Source organism: Tyto alba, unplaced genomic scaffold (assembly GCF_018691265.1).
Source record: "Tyto alba isolate M040663 unplaced genomic scaffold, T.alba_DEE_v4.0 Super-Scaffold_33, whole genome shotgun sequence".
Taxonomy (NCBI): domain Eukaryota; kingdom Metazoa; phylum Chordata; class Aves; order Strigiformes; family Tytonidae; genus Tyto; species Tyto alba.
Genome location: NW_024881308.1, coordinates 7,543,849 through 7,567,816, shown reverse-complemented (window position 1 = coordinate 7,567,816; position 23,968 = coordinate 7,543,849). Strand labels below are relative to the sequence as shown.

At 40.1% G+C, this 23,968-nt stretch overlaps 1 protein-coding gene across 9 annotated transcripts in view; it reads left to right on the top strand.

Moving 5' to 3' along the window:
• SULF2 (sulfatase 2) overlaps nt 1-23,968 on the top strand; it is a 167,277-nt gene that overhangs the window by 134,413 nt on the left and 8,896 nt on the right. For all 9 annotated transcript variants that reach the window (XM_042800836.1, XM_042800837.1, XM_033003690.2 and 6 more), the window contains exons 9-15: nt 658-786; nt 1,729-1,785; nt 2,495-2,624; nt 12,679-12,886; nt 19,239-19,482; nt 21,294-21,390; nt 23,105-23,199. In XM_042800836.1, the coding sequence (XP_042656770.1) occupies nt 658-786; nt 1,729-1,785; nt 2,495-2,624; nt 12,679-12,886; nt 19,239-19,482; nt 21,294-21,390; nt 23,105-23,199 (960 nt within the window). The remainder of the gene's footprint in view (nt 1-657; nt 787-1,728; nt 1,786-2,494; nt 2,625-12,678; nt 12,887-19,238; nt 19,483-21,293; nt 21,391-23,104; nt 23,200-23,968) is intronic.

The following is a 23,968-nucleotide window of genomic DNA, read 5'->3' as shown; positions in this document are numbered from 1 at the left end:
TCAATTAAAGCTGTGCTTTTATTTTATATTTTTTTTTTTTCTCCATAACTGCTTCGTCTCTTCTTTTTCTTTCCTGATCCCTTTCCTTTTTCGGTTTCACACTTTACATTAACAGAAAATTCTAGTTCTTTACTGTAGTGTCTAGCAGTGTATTTCTCATCATGTTCTCTTCAGAACATGCTTGCTGTGATATGAGCTGAGGTACTTATTTCTATACCATATTTTGAAACACTTAAAACATGTGCTATCTGCCAAATCTACTTTTTAATAAAGTCATCAGCATATTTGGCAGACACTTTGATTCTGTAAGACACCCAAGGAGGTTTTCCAGTGCTTTCTCATGTTTTGAAAGACTTTTGAACCCTCTTTTGCAATAATTAACTAACTTTGCCTTATGAACTACTTTGCTTTCTCAAAAATGCTCTGTATTAAAGCTTTAAATCTTCATATTAGTCCCTCTTGAGGTTATGCAACTTACCTATATTTTACATTTTAATTCCCTTTGTGGAAAGGAATTGGATTGTGTCCTCTTTTCTTCTTTGTGGATGTCACACAATAAGCCTTTAAGATCCCTGATCTCTATGGAAGAGCTGAACTGTGCTTGGTATCATTGCATAGACTTTAAACCAGGTTCTCATATTTTTTTTTTTTTCCCAGGAATCCTCACATTGTGTTGAATATTGATCTCGCACCTACAATTCTAGATATTGCTGGATTGGATATTCCATCTGATATGGATGGTAAATCCATTCTAAAGCTTCTGGATTCTGAGAGACCAGTGAATAGGTAAGAAATGGAAATGTGTGTGGAAACATGCATGTGTTTGTACAGGAGATTGAGCAAGTATTTGGCAACATGCAGCAAATTTAAGGGAAAATATAATAAAATTACCATCTATATGAGTACATCATTCACTAGAAAATCGAAAGACCTGCCTGGCAATATATGACTAACTTCCATTATTTATTTGCATTTTTTCAGGTTCATATACTAGCTATATGGCATATATGGCATCTGGATATACTAAATGTAATCTGTGTAGCAGTGAGAGGGCTTGCTATACGAGTTATAGATTTTAAATGTCTCCGTGGCATCATTTGTAGCAAAGCATTTCATACTGAATAAATTGTAGAATAATTGATTTGAAAGGGTTGGTTGTGTATCAGATTATAATATAAAGACTGGCTAGCTCTCAGAATTACACAGTTATTATTTGACACCTTCCATCAATACTTTTATTGGAAAAAGGCTGAGGAAGAGAATTAGACTGGATGCTTGCTAGAGAAAATCAGCAGAAAAAGGGAAGGAGGTTTGCTTTACAAGTATTTGGGTGGAGGGAGAGGGCGGGAGAGGAGCAGTTGCTTTAGAAAAGGATACTTTGTGGGTAGTGTGCAGGTTAAGAACCCAAACTGGAGTCAGGAAATCCTAATTTAATTTGCAGTCCTTTGTGATCAAGAACAATTCAGTTAATCCCTTGTGCCTTAAATGTGCTCATGTTGAAATAGCTGTACTGCATGAATATGTTGTGGATTTTGTCCCTGTGAGAACAAATCCATCCTATGTTTGTTTGCCATTTCCACTGGAGAGGCATATTTGCCTGCTTCATAAAGCTGGATGTCCCCTTGTACAGTTATATGTAGTGTTTCTCATCTGACTCGAGGCTGGGAGAGAAAACTGGGGCATAACTTGATTACTGGTTTTGTGGGAATTGCTTCTTTTTCCTCCTAGGTTCCATTTAAAGAAAAAGATGAAGGTGTGGAGAGACTCATTCCTTGTGGAAAGAGGGTAAGGAAAGTGTTAATCACAGAGCCCAGTCTTTAAATAGAAGGATACTGAATAGCTAAAGCCAAAGCAGCTCTCTACCACAGACCTAAAGCCATTTAGCTGTGCCAGCGGGGACAGGGCTGCAGTATGCCTAATGGCAGTGATTGTGTGATAGGAGGGAATGTATGGCCTTTGCCTACAGCCTGCATAAATGTGCTGTTGGGGTGGGGGAAGGGGAGTTTTACTTGGTTGGAGAGATGGGAAGGCATCCCTTTTTTCTTTCAGCTGCTGCCCTCTGACCCTCCTGCTTGTATCATGGGAGTATGAGCAACCTTTCCTCTCTGCGTGTTCATCTGCTGGCCATTCCCTCTGTGTCTCTCTGCCTTAATACATAACACGGTGGCTGAAGTGCTTGCAAAGTGCAGCCCTGTAGAGTGAAGAGGATATGGCCTCTTTATATCGACTGTTGTAACTGCCTGCCAATCAGACACGAAACACACTGTCTTGTTTTTGCATGCTTTTGTACGCTCCCTGAGAGCATGATATGAATAACTCATATGTTATCAGAGATGATGATAAGTGCTAGTTTCTACTGGACTATTAAGTTTTGGCCACCAGTGATGCTATAGACTTGTCAGATAACCTACTCCTCTGAGCCTTTTCAGCAAACTGTATGTATATCTTGGAATTATTATTAATGCAGAGGTAATTTTATTTTTTGTCTTTCCAGTAAGCTGCTGCATAAGAGGGAGAATGAAAAGGTAGATGCCCAAGAGGAAAACTTTCTACCCAAATACCAGCGTGTGAAAGACCTCTGTCAGCGAGCTGAGTATCAAACAGCTTGTGAACAGCTTGGCCAGGTAGGCCATTGTACCCCTGACTGAAAGGAAGCAGTTGTAGTTGGGCTAAGCTTAACACCTTAACTGTGACAATGTCCTTCACCTTGACATCGGTGCCAGCTTATAAATCAAACGGCTCATTCTGTGGCCTTTGCTCAAAACCATATTACAGCATTTATGAGATTGACTGTCAGTCAGGAAATTGCTGATTCAGGTGCCCGCTGTATTGATTCCTGACTGCTGTTAAGAGAACTGCCTAGGCTGTTTTAACATTTATTCCCCAAATGTGGTTTGGGATTCATTAGTGATGAGAAGCTAGAATGAACCTAACAGATTGGCCTCCTCCAAATACCCATAGCTTGCTTTGTTTTGAATTCTTAATTTAACTCAGTTTGTTTTTGTCTGGAATTACGTATAATAATGGGAAACTAACATTCTGTGAACTCAGTATATCTGTCCTCTTAACAAAAGTATACTGTGAAAACACACGTGCAGTTATGACTGAAGGCAGTCTGTGTATATAGGCACAAAGCTCATTGATTGTGTGTCATTTCTCCTGTTGTTACATAACTGTTCTGGACAGATATAAAAATACATTCACTTTAGATCCAAGCAGGGAAAAATATTTAGAGTAATATCAATACATGGTCTTGGCACAGGTTTTGCAAATTTACCAGAGCAGTGCAAAGGCATGGCAAAGGTATCTCCAGCAGCTCCGTTCTTGGGGAGATTTCTCTACTCTTGGGGGAATTCTCATCCTCTAGAAACATGGCAAAATTGACTCTGTGCCATTGCTTTCTCATCCAGGTGCCAGTCAGAGTACCCCCTTCCAAGGACTGTAACACATTCTGCCCATGGACATGGGGACAAAGGGGTGAAGGTAGATGGGTTCACATGCTAATGTGTCTCTTATTAGACTGGCATTACCTCGTATCCTGGCAGCTCAGAGGGCTGTCGGAATAGGCCAGTGTGTGGAACAACTGTTCTTGCAGACGTGATCTGAACAGCTTACCAGGGCTATAGTCAGCAGTGGGATCCTTAGGGCTACAGTAGTTCATTTTCTACTGTCGGAGGCCAGACTCCCTGCTGCTGGCTCTACCGATCATGTAGTTCAGTGCACCTGTGAAATGAGTCCATTGTTCCTTAGGTGTTTGGATCCAATTTATATGTATAAGCTTTTTCCAGATGCTCTTTTCCTCCTGTGGCTTCTTTGTCAGATTTAGTATACAGAGAGATTGTAGCGTCCTGTTCTTCCTAAAAGCACTGAATTTAAAGAAGTATTTTTGTAGCAATTTATTGTCAGCAGATGTCTTGAGCTGAAATTTTAGATGGGTGGGAGCAAGCCATTGTTTTTTGACTTTGCAATATTCTTTGAGTAACTGGGGGAAAAGTCATTGTTTCTGCTCAACATTATCCAGTAAGTAGTTGGTGGAAATACAGCTTTTCTTTTTCCATCAGTATTTTCCCTTTGAGAGATGTTTCAACTTCTTCCTTTTGTCTTCATCTTCCCAATTATTTTGAACATTATTGTAAGAACAGAGGGGAAGAGAGACTTTCCAAGTCCATGTTGTCACTGAAGCTGTCTCTTTGGATAAGGTAACTTAGCTACATTCAGGCTTTCTTACTCTAATTACCACATGTCTCTGTTACAGAAGAAAGGGGGAAGGCCCTGTGTTGTCTACACACATTCACAGGCTTGTGTTTTCTTCTGTGGATAATAAAATATTTTTGACATCTGTAAGTGGGCATAAAATGTCAACTCCGTACTCAGAATTGCCAATAAATTCCAAAATTAAGGTGAGCTGATAAGCGATGTGTGTGTTGCATCCTCGTTGTCAGGAGACAGAGGAGAAGAATTGTTTTGAGCAGTTCAGTCAGACATAATTGGAAGTGATAGGATGAAATTGAGCAAAAAATAAATTTAAGTTGGACATCGGGAAAAATTGCCTAACAATCAAGTCAATTAGAGTCTGGGAAGGGCTCTCAAGGGAATCTCAATCCATCTAACCCCTGCTCTAGAGAGTATGTCCTAGTAGTCTGTCTAGACAGCAGGAATAGTGGGAGATGAATGTGCTTATTTGAGGATAAATTGTATCTAAATATGGGTGCACCCAAATGTCTTCTCAGAGTTTAGCAAGACTAACTTCTCAAATGACAAATGGGTGTTGTCTGTCGGTGCTGTTCACAGCTCTGCATAGGAAGTAGAATGAGCCCAAATGAATAATATACCACTGCCGAGGGGGGGCTTATGGTATACAGATACAGTGGTTATTTAGCAGATGTCTCAATACTGCAGGACACTTTATTATTGTGCATTGAATAGTATCTGGATTGTTCAGTGCAAAAGGTGAATTTTTACAACCTAATGCAAAAATGAAGAGAAGTCTGGATCAGAATTAGGTGAAAACTTGCAAAAGTCATGAGTACTCTTTCTTTTGACTTAAACAAGTTTCAGGGACCTGTTATTCCATGCACAGAGAAATCTGAGCAGTGCCAGGGATTCTGAAGTGTGAGCAGGAGATCAGAAGTGCAAATGGAGGACAAAGATTCAGAAGGGGGGTGAATGAGAAGAGAAAAGGACAGAGCTTAGAGTAAAGGAGAGGTAAAGAAAGCTTTGAATGTGAGATAGAGAATTTAAAATTCTGCCTTGTGAGCGTGCAAGTTTGTGAATACAATTCTATCACCACAAAGTGCTCTTCCTTTGCAAATCTGTCACCCTCCTTGACCTATAATCGTTTTGATAAGAGAGCACCAGGATCATGGAAATGAGGCTATTCATGCTGTTTAAAACCTTGTTTCAGAGTCCATTATGTGAGATTTTTTTTGGAAACACTAATATATGTAAATTCTTCTGAGTGCAATGGGAATCTGTGTGTTGCTGTGTTTTCTTTTTCAGTTAGTAGGGTTTGGTCTGTGTTAGTTATTTGCATCCAACAAAGGGTGACTGCAGGCTCAGATGAAAGAGCAGGTCCACATTTATATTCAAGGATTTAAGAGGTGAGCTCTTCCTTCCCACATGAAATAAAAAACATTTATCCTAGTACCTGATGGCTTCCACGCAAATTTTTTCTCTTCAGTGTACTTCGGCCTTTCATTCTAAACCGGCTGGTAAGTGGAAGCTGACCCACTTTTATCTGGCGGCCCGCATTAATGTGCTTTTGTGGAAGCCAATTATGATATCAGCACTGCTCTGTAGAGTATTCCCAGCAACTCCACAGTATCATAACAACAGCTGCACAAAATCTCCCTCAAAGTCATTTGCCAACTTTGTGCACATTTGTGAAACATGCAGTACCTGCAGCACTGCTGATTGCTGTAGGGAATCTATGCCATGCATGTTAAAAAAAAAAAAAAAAAAAAAATTTGTCTTTAGCAGAATCTGGTATAGTACAATAATATTGCTAACTTGTGAAGAGAAATAGTTGTCTGAATTCACATTATTTCCTTTTCAAATCCTTATTTTTAAATATCTATGTGCAAATCTGAGACAAGTACAATTTGCCTTTAAATAGCACTAAAAATGTAATTTTTTTATGACAGTTTTCACAGGAGAACATTCAAAATACACAAATTTGCACTTTGTTTCCTTCAGATGTTCTGCAAATGAAAGGTTTGATACACAGTCTTCCCTCTGATTGCTTTGTGCTTTACTGGGATCGTGAAGCAATATTCTCTTTTGTAACCGGCATGAAGATGATACAAATAAAAGCATGTCACTCACTCAATTGGTCCCCCCAGTTCTCTGACATAGCATGGCATAGCAGTGATGAAAACTATTCTGATCAATGTGTGCTTTCCTACAGCAGTTCATGAGTGGTACCTCTATATCATATTCCTGCCACATAATCATCATTAGCCATTGGTTGGTGCCAAGGATGGAGCAGTGGAAAAAATTACTCACATTTTCTCCTTTTCCTGAGGGCACTGCAGCTTGAAATTATGTTAGCTAGACCTAGGAAACTAAGCCAGGTTTTATATGGAATTTCTTTAAAAACTAGGAAGAAAGTTTTTGATCTGTGTATCTTTTGTGGTTGCCCAGTTCTTTTGTACCTAGCAGAGATACTCTGAGGTTACTAAAGAATTTAGGTTCTATTGATACGAAAAACGTATCAAGCCAGCTAGAGTCCAGATAATTTTAATAGCTCTTTAGGCAGATCTTTGGAGTTCCTGAATTCCAGTGTGAGTTGCACGTGCTCAGCAACTTTCAGGATCCGGTTCTTAATCTGTGATTGCAACAAGAAATGACTTGCTGATAACTTCATGCATTAAAAATTTTATCAGCCCTCAGACTGATAAAATTAGGAGGCAACAAACCATGAAAATTAAAATCATGATGATTTATTAAGGCTGTTATTCAAGGATTGTTTTCCTTATCAGGAATTATAATTAACAAAACTGTTTTCTTCCTCTAGCCAGAAATAGCCTATAATGATTACTAGAGGCTATTTTCCTGACAGCTTTTTTTGCTCGTTGCTTCACAAAACCAAGAAATTTGCATCTCTTGTTAACTGAGATTTTTTAAACTCCTTGTCAGTACAGTAGCTGTTGTTGCAAGTAGCCTGCCAAAATCAATACCAACATTTAATAAAACCCCCAAATTTTTCAGATACCCTGATATGAGTACCAGTGGAGTTTAGCTGAAAAGACAGTGAGCTGAAGGTCAGGAGACTGACTCAGTCTCAGAACTCTTATGGGCTCGATGTGGGACCTCAGACAGATCAATTCCCCTTTTGGTGCTGCTGTTTTATTTCCTCCACCACTAATGTAATTTCTGCTTAGACTGCACTCCTTAGCTTCTGCAGTACCTAACACAGCAGCTGGAACCATCTGATACCACAATCCAATTATTATATTAATAATAAATGAATTCTATAATTGTAATCTTAAATTTAGCTGAATAGCTAATTTTTCATTTGCATACTAGTTGATTGTCCCACCTGCCTCACTTCAGCTACAGTGTGTGGCATTAAAAAGACCTCCACATTTTCTGTCAGTAAGTTGTTCATCCATCTTACAATTTTAAGGTTTGAGTGATATGTAGTGTGTGACAACTGAAATTGAGCTGAGCGCCCAGAGGTCCAAACCTCCAAAAATCATGAGTCAGTGTAATGAAATAATGTCCAGTTGGAATGAAGACTGGGCAGTGCTATTTATAAACTGTTGATGTGAAATAAAGGAAATCAGACTCATCCTTTGCCAACGGATAAGTTGGAAGAAGTACAGAGGGTGAGGGAGGGGGGAAAAATAAAAAACAACAAACAAAAAACCTCAACAAAAATGTTAAAAGATTAAGAAAATCTGTTGGCAAGAGCTAAGGAACTGGGCATAATCAGTCAAAAAAATATCTGAGGAGAGAGGAATCTGCATGAACCTAAGAGATGTTATGCAGAAGACATGAGCCAATTCTTTTCAGTCAACAAGAGCAGAGTAGTAGTAATGTGTACGAGACAAACAATGGGAAATTCAAGTTGACTATTTCCTGAAACCTGTAACATCTGAGCAGTAGGACAAGCTGCCAGCAAAAGCAGTAAAACTACCTCTTGTAGAGAAGAGGCTTGCATGTCTCTCTGGATTTTGCTGTTTTGTCTTCATCAGCCCAATAAAAAAATAACACGAGCAAAACACAGGAAAGGAGAATAGCTAACTAAACTGTAACTTCAACTGTTTCATACTAACCAAACTGTGACTGTACTGTTTCTTACAAGAAAAACTGTATCCTGACTACTCATAAATCAATTTAGACTGGAATTTAAAATATTTCTAGCCATTAAAGCAGTTTGTTTCTAGCTCACCATCCAATGTGACAGCAAGGATGGGGTTCGGAAAGCATTTGCATAAACTAAAGACAATGGGTATTGCTGTTTTTGTCAGGTTGCTGGCAGGGACAGAAGACTTCATTATCCTGCAGAAACTTTGATTCCTAGAGCCTATATTCCTAAAACTGTTAGGGAGGGAGCCTTGCTGGCAGCTAACTGATCAGACAGTTTCACTTTTCACTTCTCTGTAAAAGGGAATGGAATCTCTTTCGCTTAACAAAAAGAGGAGCTGATGAGACACAGCATGGTGATTTAGGGCTCAGCTCTGAAAGCTGAATGTTTCAACTGGAATCTTTTCTTAGCAAGGCTTGTGTGATCAGCCTTTTTCCCCCAAAGAAAACAATGTCAATTGAGAGAGATTCACTGAGGGAAATTAGTGAATTGTAGGAAAAAATCCCACAGGGAAGGTCATGGCTATTTATTTCTGATTGGGGCCTCAAGTAATGACTTTGAATTAACATCTGTGATTGCTGTAGCAGTAAGAAGACACTGATGCACAATAATGCAAAACCCACTTCATGGTGATGGGGTTTGTGAAGGAAATAATGGGTTTTTGACACACTGAAAAATACATGTCTTTTTCTGCCAAGGGGTCATTTGCATGTTCAAGGTGAATAGTGTTACTAGAGGGAAACGGGGCATCTGTTCAGTCTACAACTGCTGCTGTTCAGATTCATGTTTCATAGATATCGAAGTCCTAATTTACTCTTGTTGATACATATAGCGGGTAGGTTGGGCTGGAGGGGAGAATATATGTTACAAACTGTCTTTTTCTTTGCTTTTGCAGTGTACCTTTGAACAAGATTTCTGTTCAGTAGCACTAATTTCTTTCTCCATTAAACTAAAGCCCAGACTCTTCTGCTTTGCACACAAATAACTGAGTAGCATGTGTTGTGCAGAGGGAGGTAGGGTAGAGGATGGAGTAGAAGTGTTAGAACAAGCCCAGCACAGTAGGTGGCAGAAAGCACAAGCACAGCAGCTAACTTGGCCTGCCTGAAGATGGTGGGAAACCTCCAGCTGGAACAGCTCTAATGATTAAATGAGGTGTCTGGAAAGTTTTGCACAACGTGAGCTTGATGGACTTCAGGACACATTGCAAAAGCCATTTATTTGATGGCTTGAGTCGTTCTGCAAGGCTGTGGAGGAGGAAAGAAAGATTCTTCCTTTGGAGTTTTGATATGAACTGGGATGAAGGTTGTGGGGGGGTCTGGATTTTCCACTGACTTTTAGTTTGTATTAAACTGCCTTCCCTTTCAGAACTTAGATCTTGTGAGATGTTAGGAGCTATAGAACTTGAATTAGGAACACATCTTTTGGCCTAATGAAGAAAAGTCCTGAAAAGTTGGGGGCAAGCGGTGAACTAAGGGCACTTTGGTTTCTTGACTGATTGAGTTAATCCACTATATATATGTAATTATATTTTGCTGCTGGATGGTTATCATTTGTACCTGTGAGCCAAAGTATCTCTGAGGCACTCTGGAGTTCTTCATATAGGGATTTAATTATTTAGCTGATTACCTCTTATAAAATATTTTAGTTGCTTCCAGGGTTTGACACAGGTTTCTGCATGATGGTGTGCTGTGCACTAGAAACCAATTTAAAATGCCAGAATTCACAATGTTTAAAACTTCTAGACTGTCAAGGAAACATTTTCACAGTTCCCTTGCAATTACTGCTCTTTTTCCCTAAGTTTGAAATCATCCTGTGGAAATGACTGCAACCGATATAGCCATGATATTGACCTAGAGAATTTGCATTTGTACCTACAAGCAGACCCGAGGGTAGGTTGTTGAATGCCAGACACATTCACACGCATACCCATATCTGTTTTGGGAAAAAAGTAAAAGCTTGAGACTTTTGAAACTTTCCTTCCCTCCTCCCCAATGTGTTCAATGTTTGCTTCTCAAGTCATTTATGTAGTTCTGCACTGCAGTCGTTCAGCAGTGGGCCTGTTAATGCATACAATGTGCCCTTACAGCAAAGCCTTTAAGATGTTTTCACTGTAGCGTACAGCTGCCTTGGAAAGATTTAAACTGCACCAAAAATTAAAGGATTTTTTCCAGTTCACCTGGAGGGGAAAAATGAGCATCACTTTCTTGACAGGAGATGAAAGAAATAGAGAAAAATTATTTTTGGGCCACACATCAGAGCACTTATTTACAGTAGTTCTCATCATGGCATTTAACTTGCCCTCTGTTGAATCTTCATTTTTCATGTACCAGGCACCTACAGCATAGAGCTGTACTGAGCAGAAAATGCAGTTTGTTCATAGATTTTTAAAAAATAAGATTCAGATGAATTGAAATGGGAAACAGCAACAAACATTTTTACATCTTTTTTCATTGTGAAAGAAGTCGTTGCTTATTTCTTGTAAAAGAGCTTTTACTTTAAACCTCAGTCTGTATGTCATCATTAGGCATTTATACAAAATAATAAAATTAAGACTCAGCAGTTTATTCTTCAAAGGTTATTTGTGTTCTACACCTCATCTAGGTGAATGTGTCCTGCTTTACAGATGAAGACAGTCATGCAAATGTCTTGTTGTCAGTATCTCTCATTGATTTCCTATGATTCCTTATGCTGAAAGTTGAGCCAGGTTTCTCAGTATCAGTGCAAGGTTTGGACTGTACAGGAGGTTGGACATGAGACTTGGCATCCAATTGTCCGAGGAAATAATTGGGCACACCATAAAACTCTGATCGTTTTAAATTCGAGGATGTCCCATGGACATAAATCCACTGTAACTGGCCAGTTCACTTCTGACTCCTGTTAAATTCTGTATCATAAAAACAGAGAGATACTGTTTTCTCACTTTGCTGTTATGCAAACAAAGGAGTGAATTTCAATGGAAAATGTAGGCTTTGTTGTCCTAGCCTGGGTGCACCTCTCTGTGGGAATTGAAGTGATTGAATCTCCCTCCTAGAGCTGCAGGCTGCTGTAAAATGTCGTCTCGCTTGGGACCTGTTGCTGATTTTAATTCTGTTCTTTTATTTGGAAAATTCTCAATATTCCAGTGAGTCCTGGAGGCACAGACTTAGGATTTTGTAATAGGGAGAAGCCTGTCAAGACTCAGCAAAAAGCTGAAATGTTTCCGAGAGACTCTGTTTAAAGCAATTAGCAACTGCTACTGTGAGGGATTTTTACGTATCTCAAAGCCTAGCTCTGTAACTAGTGGTGTGTTGGTAAATAAAGGAGGAGGTGAAATTATTTTGTCATGTATCTGGGAAGTGGGTAAAACTTCTGTGCCAGATTGAAGGTGGCTAAACTCCCTTGCCCTTGGCACAGCTCTGACAGCAACACAAAGGGATCTATAAGCAAGTTACTTCAAGTTTTGAGTAACAGAGGGAATTGGAGATTAGACATGAGATTTGCTCTAATTTGAGTGGAAGAGGGAGGAGATTCTCACTTCATAGGCATCCAGTGCAGCTCACCATTGCTAGTCAAGCCCAAGGGTGTTGAATGGGAAAAGCTATTAAGAGAAACACTCAAGATAGAGATAAACTTATATAACTACAGACTTTCATAGCTGATCCAGTCATACCAACCCTTTTAAAGGTCAATGAAGAGAAACAGGCACCTCTGCAGGGCAATCCTTTTTCTTATCTCTTTTATATGGCCATTTTAGGATGAAGTGAATTATACCCTGGTAGTGACACTTCCTCGTCAACTGTAGAACGCGTCTAGATAACCAGCTCAGACCAGATCTTTACAGTAAAGGAATCCACAACTTGGATAAAATCATCAGGCACTTGAACTAGGAAAGAGAAGGAGACTTTGAAAAGTTTTTTCCCTTCTTGTAGAGTATAGGATGGGGCTGAGGTTATATGCAGTCCTGGAGCTTGGTGATGTTTTAATAGCATAACAGCAGCGTAGATTCCTGGCCAGCCTGACAAACACACTTGCTAGTAGGCAAGGATTCTTTTCAGACCTGTGGATAAGGCTTGAACGTCCTTGATTTACGCCACAGTTATGCTTCTGAAAGTTTTCACTTGTCACCTCCATGTTTTTAGCTGCAATAGTGATTTTGTTAAGAAATTCCCATTGTTCTGCCTCTAAGAAACAAAATCAGAAACAAAGGCAAGAGCGTTGCAAAGAGTTCCTGTTTTGTCTGGAAATGGAAGATTACAAAAAACTTGTTTTGGTATTATGTGATAGATGAGCCCCAGCTTACTACAAGGAATCTCTGATAGATCTCTGGAGCTGACCATTACACACAGCACAGTTGGGACGGAGTTTTAATGACCAAATTTTTCTTCCAGAAGTGGCAGTGTGTGGAAGATGCCAGTGGAAAGCTCAAGCTACACAAGTGCAAGGGAATGTCGAACTTGGCAGCTGCAGGCAACAGTAAAGGCACCTCCAATATTTTGCCCAAGTACTACAACAGGAATAGTGAAGACTGCAATTGTGAAGAGAATGAATACAAGCTGAGCCATGTCGGACGGAGAAAGAAACTCTTCTCCAAGAAAAGTAAGCAAACCCACTGTATCTTCTGTCTCTACCATAGAAAACTGTTGTTTGTTCACTAACACACATAATTGTCATGATTTTCATGGGCATTGAAATCTATCAGCATATTTACTGCGTATCTAACCGTGAAACAGTGTGCCTCAAATTGGACAATCAGATTTGAAAATATCTCTGTCTGTAGGAAGAGCAGTGTTTTGATCCAAAATAGGTTCCCACATTTATGTCTTTCAAAACTGGGAAATGTAGTACACACACTGAAGTGGTAAATAGCATATGTTACATAGGCCATGAAACATGAAGAGTGTTTTACAGCAAAAATTCAATTTTTCAGTAGGTACTGCAGTGCTTGGAGCCGTTACTGCAGTAATTTATTTTTAATAAGGATGCATGTGCTTTGTTACAGAAGCTGCTTGCTTCTAACATCCTTTCCTTGTGCTCAGTCAGCAGACACAAGGCTGACTTTTAACCAGAGATCACATCCAAAGGGGATGACTCTTTTCTAGTTTCCTTGGCACAGATGAGGTGCTTTTTCAGAAAGCCTATTTCACTGGCTCTGTGTTAAACCTTAGTCAGACTAACATCTATATTTGAAGTACATAGTCTAATTATAGATTAAAGAGGCAAACGGCAGCACAGAATTATTATTCACTTGTAATGTTTCTTTCGTCTCACTCCACAAATACAGAGCCTTAATTATTTAGCAGATTAGTCTTTCTGTATAATGACCTGGCACAAGCTTCAAACAGAGAGTTTAAATTGATTTTCTCCCATTATATTTGCCTTGCAAGCTGATTAGTACCTACTAAGCTAATTTTTAGCTGAAAAAAATTATTGGTACCAGGATGAAATTACTCAACTATACTTGCTGTTTAAATATGTAGCACAGCAGATAATCTTTAAATAACACTAGAACTTGCAGTTCAATTAACTCCTTTTTTTTTTTTCTTTCTTGAAGTCACAGAGAAGAACTTTAAGTCATGAGGAGTCAAATAACAGGAGTAGATTGAAGCCACTTAACTGAGAAGAGGAAAACCATTTCAGTGAGGGCAGCATAATGCTATCTGATAATACTTAACACGTACTTAAGGACTTTTCATCAGTGTCAGGCTTCCAAAACATTAACTTATTTTCACAACATCCAGAGGAGGTGATTAGGTGTATAATTACCTTTAGTTTATGTATGAAGGAGGTTGAGGTAAAAAAAGTGAAGGTTGCTCCCTCTAGCAGAGGAGTCAAAATGATGGGGTTTTCCCTATGTTCTGCGCAGAAGAGGCAGAGTTTTATACTTCACACTTCAGCTCACTTGCCTCATTGAACCATAACGCATAAACTTTAGCTGCATGAAACAGGATCTGGACAATCATGTTTCCATTGCTTGTGTCTTGGGTAAAATAATTGACTCCCCAGATGTTTTGTTTTTCCCTCTGCCCACATGCAGGGTGTGCCACACAGTGGAAGAGGTTAGCTTGGACCTATTGACATAGACTCTTTGATTTGGTGTTGGCTATTCTTCTACATGCACTTCTCTAATAAATTACACACTGAACACAAACAAGCACAAAGCAATACAAGTCAAGGTAACATACCAAGGGTTCTCTGAACAGCTCACCTAGGAAGCTGGCTCACTGTTTTGTGAATGATAAGAGGATGACCTGGATACTCATGATGTGTATTTAGATTTTTATGGCCTGTTTGAGTCTCGGGATAAAGTGCAGTCTGTTCTGGCTTGCATAGTTCTAAGGGCATCTTTGGGGTCTGCTACGCAGTATTTGATGAATGCATGGGATCATATTGTAGACCTACTTGAATGCCAGTATATGCTATTCATCAGACTGAACAATAGCTAAATAGAAAACAGAAGTGTCAAACTGGTCTGGGGTCACATCCACATTCATGCTTTAATTCACAGCAATAGTGCAGCTTTGAAGGAAACACCCCGATCACTCCCTTCATTCATGCACAAAAGAGATGGATTTGCAGAGAGCAATTTTGACGGATTCTAATCTACAGTCATTTGCAGAAAACTAAATTGGGTTCCCTGCTTCCAGGGTGCATCAAGTGTGTTGCAAACCCTGGTGGGGGTATGAGGATTGGTCTTTCAGAAGGAAAACCAGTCATGTGTAGTGAGAACATGTGGTCTAAAGACCAGACTAAATTGCTGAGGGTGGGGCTGGAGCACCAAATGTTGTGATAAAATAATTACTTTCTAATGTAGGCATGGTCTAGACCTGTTGTCAGGTGCACCAGTACATTCAGCAGGCAACAATGTTTCCTAAATTGAGTAAATTCAGTTGCAAAACAGAGTCCTGTCATGTACATGCCATTTGGGCAATGTACATATACACAACTCACCTAGAGAGCTTTTACATGCTAGAAACATGTAAGCATTAATATTTGGTATATCTGGGTTTGGGCGTCAGAAACGTTTGCATTTCTGTGTCCTCTTTATTTTCTTTAGTATGTTTTTGGTTTTTTTTTTTTTTTTTACAAGAAAGATGAAACAAAGCTTTGCAGTAGGAAGAAATTTTAGAGTAATAGTGAATTCTTAAAATCTTTGGCTGTGTGGTCTATTACATTTTTCTTGCTGTGGATTTGATCTTCTCCTGTGATGAACAAGTGCATGTGATTAAAGGAGTTATTAAACTGAATGTAGAGAATTGATGATAGGCCACACAGATTTGTAAACAACAAACAAGTGTGTACAAAGGGGCTAGTGCATTTTGATTCCAATTTTCATGTCATTCATTTTTCTTTAGAGATAGTCTCAATGCTGGAGCAAAGTGACCTTCTTTATTATTAACAAAAAAACCCAAACCAAAACAAAAAAATGCTTCCCCCCCCACCCCCCAAAGAAAAACCTCACCAAAAAACTAACAAATCTGAACATCAGTTACTTTAAAGATAACGCTTTTGAAGTATAATTTTTAATGGCAGTTCTGAGAAACTGGATATAAGAAAGTTTTTTGGGTTGAGTTTTTTTTCCTCTTTGCAATATTAAGGACACGGATTCAAAATGAGATTTCTAGAAATCCCTAGGTACATAATGCCCAAGAAAAAACACCTCTAAACCTTTATCCATGTTTCTAGACACTTAAGATATTTTCAAAAATTTGCCATCAAAGTCCCTAATTTTACCTTGGTATTATAGAAAAGAAATGCTTCTCTACAAGATTCTGGAAAATATTAGACAATACTGGGAAATGTCAAGCAGGAATTCATGAGGCTAGCGGTGGATATTTTCCTTGCTGCATGTGTAGAAGCAGAATCCTTGCTTACTGGCTTATTCTGTTGTTATTGTGATGCTGGAAAATATGTCAGATCTAAAATACCTGTGTAGGGTAAGTGTCACCAGGGAAGACCAAGAGTTGTCTGTCTTCTGCAGTGCTCCTGCTGAGCAGTCATGCTCCTGCTTTGGGGGAAATGCCATGCAGTGTAGTTACAGCTGGTTATGGTTTTCCCAGTTAACCCTGAGAGAACTATTATTTCCAAATGATCTCGGTGTTAAATCATGGATTTGGTAGCTGCAAAATAAGTAATAAGGCTTGAGTAATGAGGATGTGAGGAGAGTTAAACATAAGCCCAAAGGCTGGGCATGTTTATGTCAGATATGCAGTTTATGGTTTTATAATACAACATTGCCTTGCTTTATTCAACTGAATAATCATTTTGGATACTGTAGTTTGTGCTTTCGCTAGGCAGTGTTGAAACCTGAGGTACTACCAAAAAATGATTGTAAAAGATCAGGTGTGTTTGAGTCTCCAGACTGTCTGGGGAAACCTGGACCAGAGCAGTGTACTTCCTTTCAGGCTCCAGCGAAGACAAGCGTGCTTGTCAGCTGGTCCAGGAGGACAGTGCTGGATGACTGGGGCTTTGAAACGTAGTGAGCTTTCTTAGGCCTCAATTTCTCTGGGTTTCATTTCTAGACTCAATTCTGAGGATGCAGCTTTTTAGCAGTACTATCTGTAAGACAGCCGGTTTCTGTAAGACCAGAGGAAGAGGCATCAGCACTCATAGAGCTTCCCTAAGCTGAACTTCGATAATTTGAAAAAGGGAGTATAGGTGTTTTGGGCCAAATACTTAATAGCACTAGATCTACTTTGTTTGTGGGTTGTGTACACAGGTAAATGAATTGGAGAGGAAAACTTATACCTGGGGGAGGATTGACTAGTAAGTAATTTGACATTGGTATTTATGCCTACAGTGCACTTTGCAGGTGGGAGAGCACAGCACAGATGAATATTGACCTGATTAAATGTTTTAACCACTTCCTCTGAAAATAATGGAGTTTGGTGCTAATCACAGTGCTGAGTCAGCACTGGGGATAGCACATTACAATAAAACAATACAACAGGTCCTTTATGAGCTGTCTTACTCCAGACCAATTTGTTCATTGTAAGGCTGGGTTAGTTTGGCTGCAAGGGAGGAGTAACTCCTGGCTTCTAATTCTTCAGGGACGTGTGTAGACGACAGTTCCCTGCAGCTATCTGCTGAGGTCCAACATGCTGGATTGGCATATTAGACTTGGAAGGAAGGTAAATTGTTATTTGGCTGAGCTTAACAAGATGAAACGAGGGAACAATTAAAGAAATGGGAGTTTATACTTTGAATATAATTGTTAGGGTGTAGCTTTTTGGAACTTCCTCCTAGTTCTGAAAAAATGGGAGTTTCCTTCTCATTTAGCCAAACATTTCCTGAATGGGTGCCTGAAATAGGGTTGGTCTTTTGGTTGTTTTTTTTTTTTTTTCCCCTTCAGCAGTGACTCACCTGGCTTAATATCAGCAATAAACTTTGAACCACAGGTGGAAAATATGCAAAGCCAGCCAATCCAGCTGGTATTCTACTTTCTGTGTGTGGTGCTGACAAGAATATAGTGTTTGGACCAGTTTCAGGTAGGAGGAGATGTTTATTTCTCTTCCCACAGTCTGCAAAATGGCTTTTGAAACCTTGCGATCCATTTGGAAGTAATGTAAAGCTTCTGGAAAAAAGTCACTTGGTGTTAATGCCAATGCATGCCAATTGACACGAATATTTCTTTTGTCAATTTGAGTTGTTCTACCTTCCATTCATTTTTTATTTTTCTTTTTTTTCCCCTGCTTGTTTTGCTGGGGAGTTTATCCCATAGAGAAAGTTGGGTTTTCTGTGGAATTTCGGATTGCAAGAAAGATTGATCTCCTTTGGCACATTGGTTGAATTTTCCTCTTAACAGATTGCAGAGAGAAGTCCCATCTTGTGAGATGTTGCTGTGTGCTTCAGCTCTGTGTAAAGGAGAGGTGACCGAAGGAGCCAGGGGACTGATTGTTTCTAGTAATGTTTTAGCCTCATAGACAGAGGGAAGACTCGGGCACTGGGCGGGGAGGAGACGGGAGGCTGTGGTACTTAGATTGTGCTTTTTTTTCCAAGGAATGAGATGCTTATGCTTAGTGTAATGAGTGACTCAGCAGTTGTTGGCAGCAGGAAATATGGTCAGAGATGGACCCCATCATACAGTAGAGAAGTTTAGATAAGGATTTAGACTCTGTAACTAGGATATATTTGTGCCATTCCAAACCAAAGAGAAGAGGAGCTCTGGGCATTTGGGCCAGGACAGATAACTTTGGAAAGCAGTAATAGCAAAAAGATCAATGAGAATCTTACTGCTGAGTGAGTGACAATGTCTCCTTTTGCCTTTGGGCTGCAAATGCAGAAGCAAAGTCTGAGGGAGTGCATAGAACTGGAGGTGGTGCTTAGTGCAGAAACTCAGACCGGTCTGTGCATGAGGAAAGTAATTTCAAAGAAAAGAATTAGATGTGGATAAATGTAGATTGATATTAATCCCTCCCACCTAAAATCAAGCATCTTACCTTGAAGAATGAGCATTGAATTGAGAAAAGGCTCAGGTTGAACACAGAATACTTGGGACAACTTCAGGGCAGCGTTGCAGGAATCCTGCAGCGGTGGAGCACGGTGCAGTGGCAGTAGAAAACTCGTCAGTAAGGGTGAGGGAAGACCTCGCTGTCATGAACTGTTAAGGGTCGTTTTTAAGGTGTCACTGCCATCTAGTGACTCTTTGGGGGAAGAGCACAGAGTGTTTGCTCTCTGGTGCTGGACAAACAAATTTTCTTTCCCTTTTGCCATCCTGGTGCATTTGCATTAGATCTGCCCTCTCTCTCATGCCCGAAGGTATCCATCTATCCATGCAAAAGGCAGCCAAGCAGCAGCTCAGAGGACAGCTGCAGCAAACACCATTTGTCATCCAGTTAATTCCAAATGTCACACTACAGGCTGTCTTTCTCTCCCAAGAGCTACAAAGAGGACCAAATTGTAACATGCTGTTTGTCCCCCTCTTAATCCTTTCACTTCTTTTTCCATGCAGAATATAAACCAAGCTATGTCCGGAATCGCTCTATCCGTTCTGTATCTGTTGAGCTGGATGGAGCTGTGTACAACTTGGGTTTAGAGGATGGCTACCAACCCGTCCTGCCAAGAAACATCACCAAGCGGCACAAGATGCAGAGGGCTATTCTTCATGAGGAGGAAGATAAAGACATGGGGGAATACAGTGGCACTGGTGGCCTTGCAGAGTATGCAGCCCCAAACCTAATAAAAGTGACCCACAGGTGAGTGCATGGGGTATGTTTCTAAAAGCTTTTGGTGCTTCAGTGGCTGCTTTACGTAAATGGGCGTGTTAACTTGTGATCCCTTTTGGATACCCAGTCAAGGTTCACTAAAATTCTTATTCTCATCTGTACAACAGCTTTGGGTTTCATTTTAGTTTTGTCACGTACAGAGGGGCATGAAGCTACCGAAAAGCTACAGCACTGCTTTTATGTCTTCTGTGCTTGGTGACAGTAATCACTGATCAGTGCATGTTTCCAGCGAGGACAAGGAAAACTGTTTGTAGCAGTTGTGTGTGAATCTATGTGAAACCAGGAAAGGCTGTACCCACAGAAATCTGTGTGCAGTGGGTAACCTGTCCTGGCTGAAGACCAGAGGCTCTAATTGGGGTATGACCTAGTTTCATGTCACTGGTTGCTTCGTATTTCAAACACCAAATCAGTCCTAAGGGAGGAAGCATCCTCTCAGAGCTTTCTGTAGCCGGTTCTAGAAAAGGAAAATCTATATTATGGATGAAGTTGGATGGACCAGGAACATTGGGAAATGGAACATATTGAGAGAGAGGTGAGGGAATTGTCTGGGCACTCTAATAGCTAAAATTCTTTTCCTCAGTGTGCAAGTCTAGGGAATGATGGTGTATCTTCAACTGTCCTTAATTAGTTTAGTCACCATTTCTGATTGTGAATTATAGGAAATCCACCAATCATCATTGATTACCTGCATTAAACTGTTTAATGACTAGCTCATGTAAACATGCATGAGCCAGTTAGCTGCTGTTGAAATCTGTGGTTTCCATTTGACTTCTGTTTACAGGGTTAGAGACTTGCTAATACAAGGAAATGTAGCAAGGTTAACATCAGAGAACTGGGCACTCTCACCCCAGCTCTCATGAATGTTCAGGACCCATAAATCGCTATTTGTGCTTTTCTTCTGGAACAAGTTAAATTGATTTTTTCTGCTTTACTGGATCAATCCCAAATCTATGCAAGGAACTGTCAGGGAGGTTGTGCATAATGCGTGAGGAGTTCCCAGCAATACTTGCAGAAAGGAAGGCAGTGGGACAACACGCATTAGCTGGCTTAAAGAAAATAAAGGAGTATTGAAAATATTCAGCTTTAATTTAAACAAGCAATCAAAAATGACTGTGATATTTGTTGACCCCTAATAAATTTCTCAGATAAATCTGTCAAGCTTTATATTTGCTTGGTTTTGATAGAATTTTAAAACCTGGATTGCATTAGAAGTTAGTGAAACATGAGCACTTAATATTGTCAGAGGGTATCTTGCCTTTGAGTCAGGGAGATATCTTTGAAAAATGTTATCCCTTTTGTAGAAAACAGCAAAATTTGTTCCTCCCCCCTTCATGGTGTAGCAATATATCTTACACAGAAGTACTTTATCCTTACCCCTGTATCACTTAATTATGCATTGGGAAATTGCTTCTGAGTAATGCTTTCAGTGCTTGCTAGTTAGTAGAGATTATTTATGTAGACAGCCTAATGAATAAGCAAGAACTCTGTGCAGCACAATTTACATACAGAAATTAAGCAGTCAACAGGTTCTGCTTGATAGGAATATTCTCCTTGAATTTCTCTACTTCTGAAAAATTCCCATGGCAACTCAAACCCAAACTTCTTTCCTGGCTCATAGCACACTTATTCTCTTGAAGGAACATTGTTCTTCTGAATTCTGCATGCCATTTCCAATCTGGCTTCTCATCTGTCCTGGTGCTGTGTTATTAAAACCAGCTGTTCACATTGCTCTCTGTGTGTGTATCCACTATAATAAGTATTGTTTGCTTTTCCATACCAAGGTGCTACATCCTGGAGAATGATACTGTTCAGTGTGACACAGATCTGTACAGGTCACTGCAAGCTTGGAAGGACCATAAACTTCATATTGACCACGAGGTCAGTGATGTTATTAGTCATGCATTTGCAGTGTGTGTCTTTAGCATGGTTTTCTGTGGGCTGATAGGATCGTGCTGGCTGTGTTTGTGTCTGTCTGCCTCTGGGGATCTTTGTCCCTCTCTGGGACCTTTTGAACTTGCTGGCTGGTTTCAGAAATAATTAAGTTATTACAAGTTTGTGAAGACAAGATGCTGAGTGGACGAGAGAACTGCCAACTGAATGAACAGCTGAGAAATGTCATAAGCCTTATGAGATGAGAGACTTATAAGTGTCCCCATCCTGGGAAAAATTTCATCTGGACCTTTTTCACATCTTACTGGCCTGCTCCCTAATGTACCTCTCAGAGAGACGCCTCCAACTGTCAAGCATAAACCCAAGGAAAAGTGAGCTTCAGTAGTTTCTGTGCTTCTAGAATTATTTATATTGCTTGCTCGTGTTTAACCCTTGCACTCTGGAATTGAATTAGTTTTCCTTAGGCCTGTGTATATGAAGAACCTGGAGATAATTTACCCTATGAAATTTGCCTGTAAAATTTTAATCTGTCAGTAATATTGAAAAATATAAGGTTATGTATGAAAGAGACAGCCTTCTAAGGACCAGATAATGGTGGACCAAATGCCAAAGAGATGCATAAAGAACCTCCTGTAATCTCTTACCAAATTACATGAATTCACAGCACAGTCCTATGTAAGAACTTGTTGGCCCCCTTTTGTGGTACAGATTGACACGTAGCGAGGCAGAGACACTGAAAAACTTACTAGCTCTGTTGGGTTTGAAAAAGGGCAATTTCAGTATCACCGTACTCGTCCAATTCTTTTTTCTTCAGAAAATGTAGGCTATATCAAGTGACAAAGATGAGACCTAACTTCTGTTGTGTTCTTGATTTATGATCACAGGGCGAGATTCTTTGTATACTTTTCCTGAACACTGTCCTGTCTGTGATTCAGCAGCTGTGTGCTTCCACTAGATTCATGGTCACTGATGCCTAATGGTAGTTTTGCAGTGACTTCGTTGTTCACACTGGATTACTTTGGTTTTTCTGCTGTGTAAAGAACTGAGGTTAGAAGCCTGTAATACCCATCTGAGTGGAAATGAGCCAGACTGTATGAGAGCTAGGCTGAACTAAATCAGGAGTTTCAGTTACTGAAAAAAACAGGCAGTTAAAAATAAACCATGTGGGTGGCATAGTTAACTGCTAATCCGTATCCTGTGTGGCCAGATGTTGCTAAAGACTGGCATGCAAATTGACAGAGCCTTGCTGCTTTCCTTTTTCAGAAGCTCTGAAGAGGGGGCTTCAGCACACTCCCTCCCCACCCCCTTCTCACGTTCACAACGGGCTGTAATTTAAGAGCTTCCTTTTCCTTTGAATAACCTTTATCCCCTTGCAAACGTGCTGTAGAGCACAAGAAAAAAAGTCACAATGGAACCAGGAGTGGTCGTCCACCCACTGAGGCTGTGTGCCCCCCACTCCCCCGGTGCCACGTTCTGCTTTCACATTCAGTAATCAAAGCAGAGGAACTGTACCAGCGAGGCTTCCTCCTGCTGTAGCTTCCTTTTGGAAAGGTGGATGATCTGAAAATGCTGGTTAGTGGTGGGAGGCCTGGGAGGTGGTGAAAAAGAAGCATTTGGTGGTGATAACAGAAATGGTTTGAGAAGGTTAGAATAAGACTAAATTGTGCTGTAATTTTTTGACTTGTATCTTTACTTTTTTTAGATCGAAACTTTGCAAAACAAAATAAAAAACCTGAGGGAGGTGAGAGGTCACCTGAAGAAGAAGCGACCTGAAGAGTGTGATTGTAACAAGATCAGGTATTTCTGGTGTACTTCAGAGTAATTATTTGTAGGGTGCAACTGTAGCTGATTTACGACTTCACAGGGGAGATCAGGATCTGTTTTGTTAAGCGGGTGCCTACTTACTGTACTCCTGTACAACGCTGGGGGAGCTGGATGGCTGCAGAGGGACCCGGCCCACCTTCTGCCAGGCAGGAGTTTCACTGCCTCTGTGTCTCATAGCTTATAAACCAGTTAGTCACGCTCCTGGACTGAAGATGCTGCTATTAGATACCAGATTAATATTTTAAGCTGCATGCTTTTTTTCTGAAAACTTGCTTTCCACAAGGGTAAATTGTCAATATGGTGCAGTGTTACACAAATCTATTTTAAAAAAAATAGTGAGTAATATGGAATAATAGGGTGGGGAAGTGTGAGAATTTCTTCCCATTCTATTTTTTCAAGGCTGGATGTATTATCTCATAGGCTGCAATCCCTGCAGTTTTAAGCAGCTATGCCAGGTGGGAGAAGCAGGAATTTAACAGTACAGAGAGTAACCGTATTTTCATAACAACCACTGACTTAGTGCACAAAATCTTGTCCCTCGTGCAGATGATTTGGGAATTTCAAGTGCAACAGGCAATGCTGAAATTGTGATTGCGTAGCTGGTTTCTTACAGAGCCAAATATTTGCAAAATGGTTGTAGGATAAGCCTGTGGAAAGAAGGTTCGAGGAAAGGGAGCAAGCAAGCTCTTGCTCTGCAAATAAGCACAGCAGAAAATCTTTCACAATCAAATGTTAACCCAAA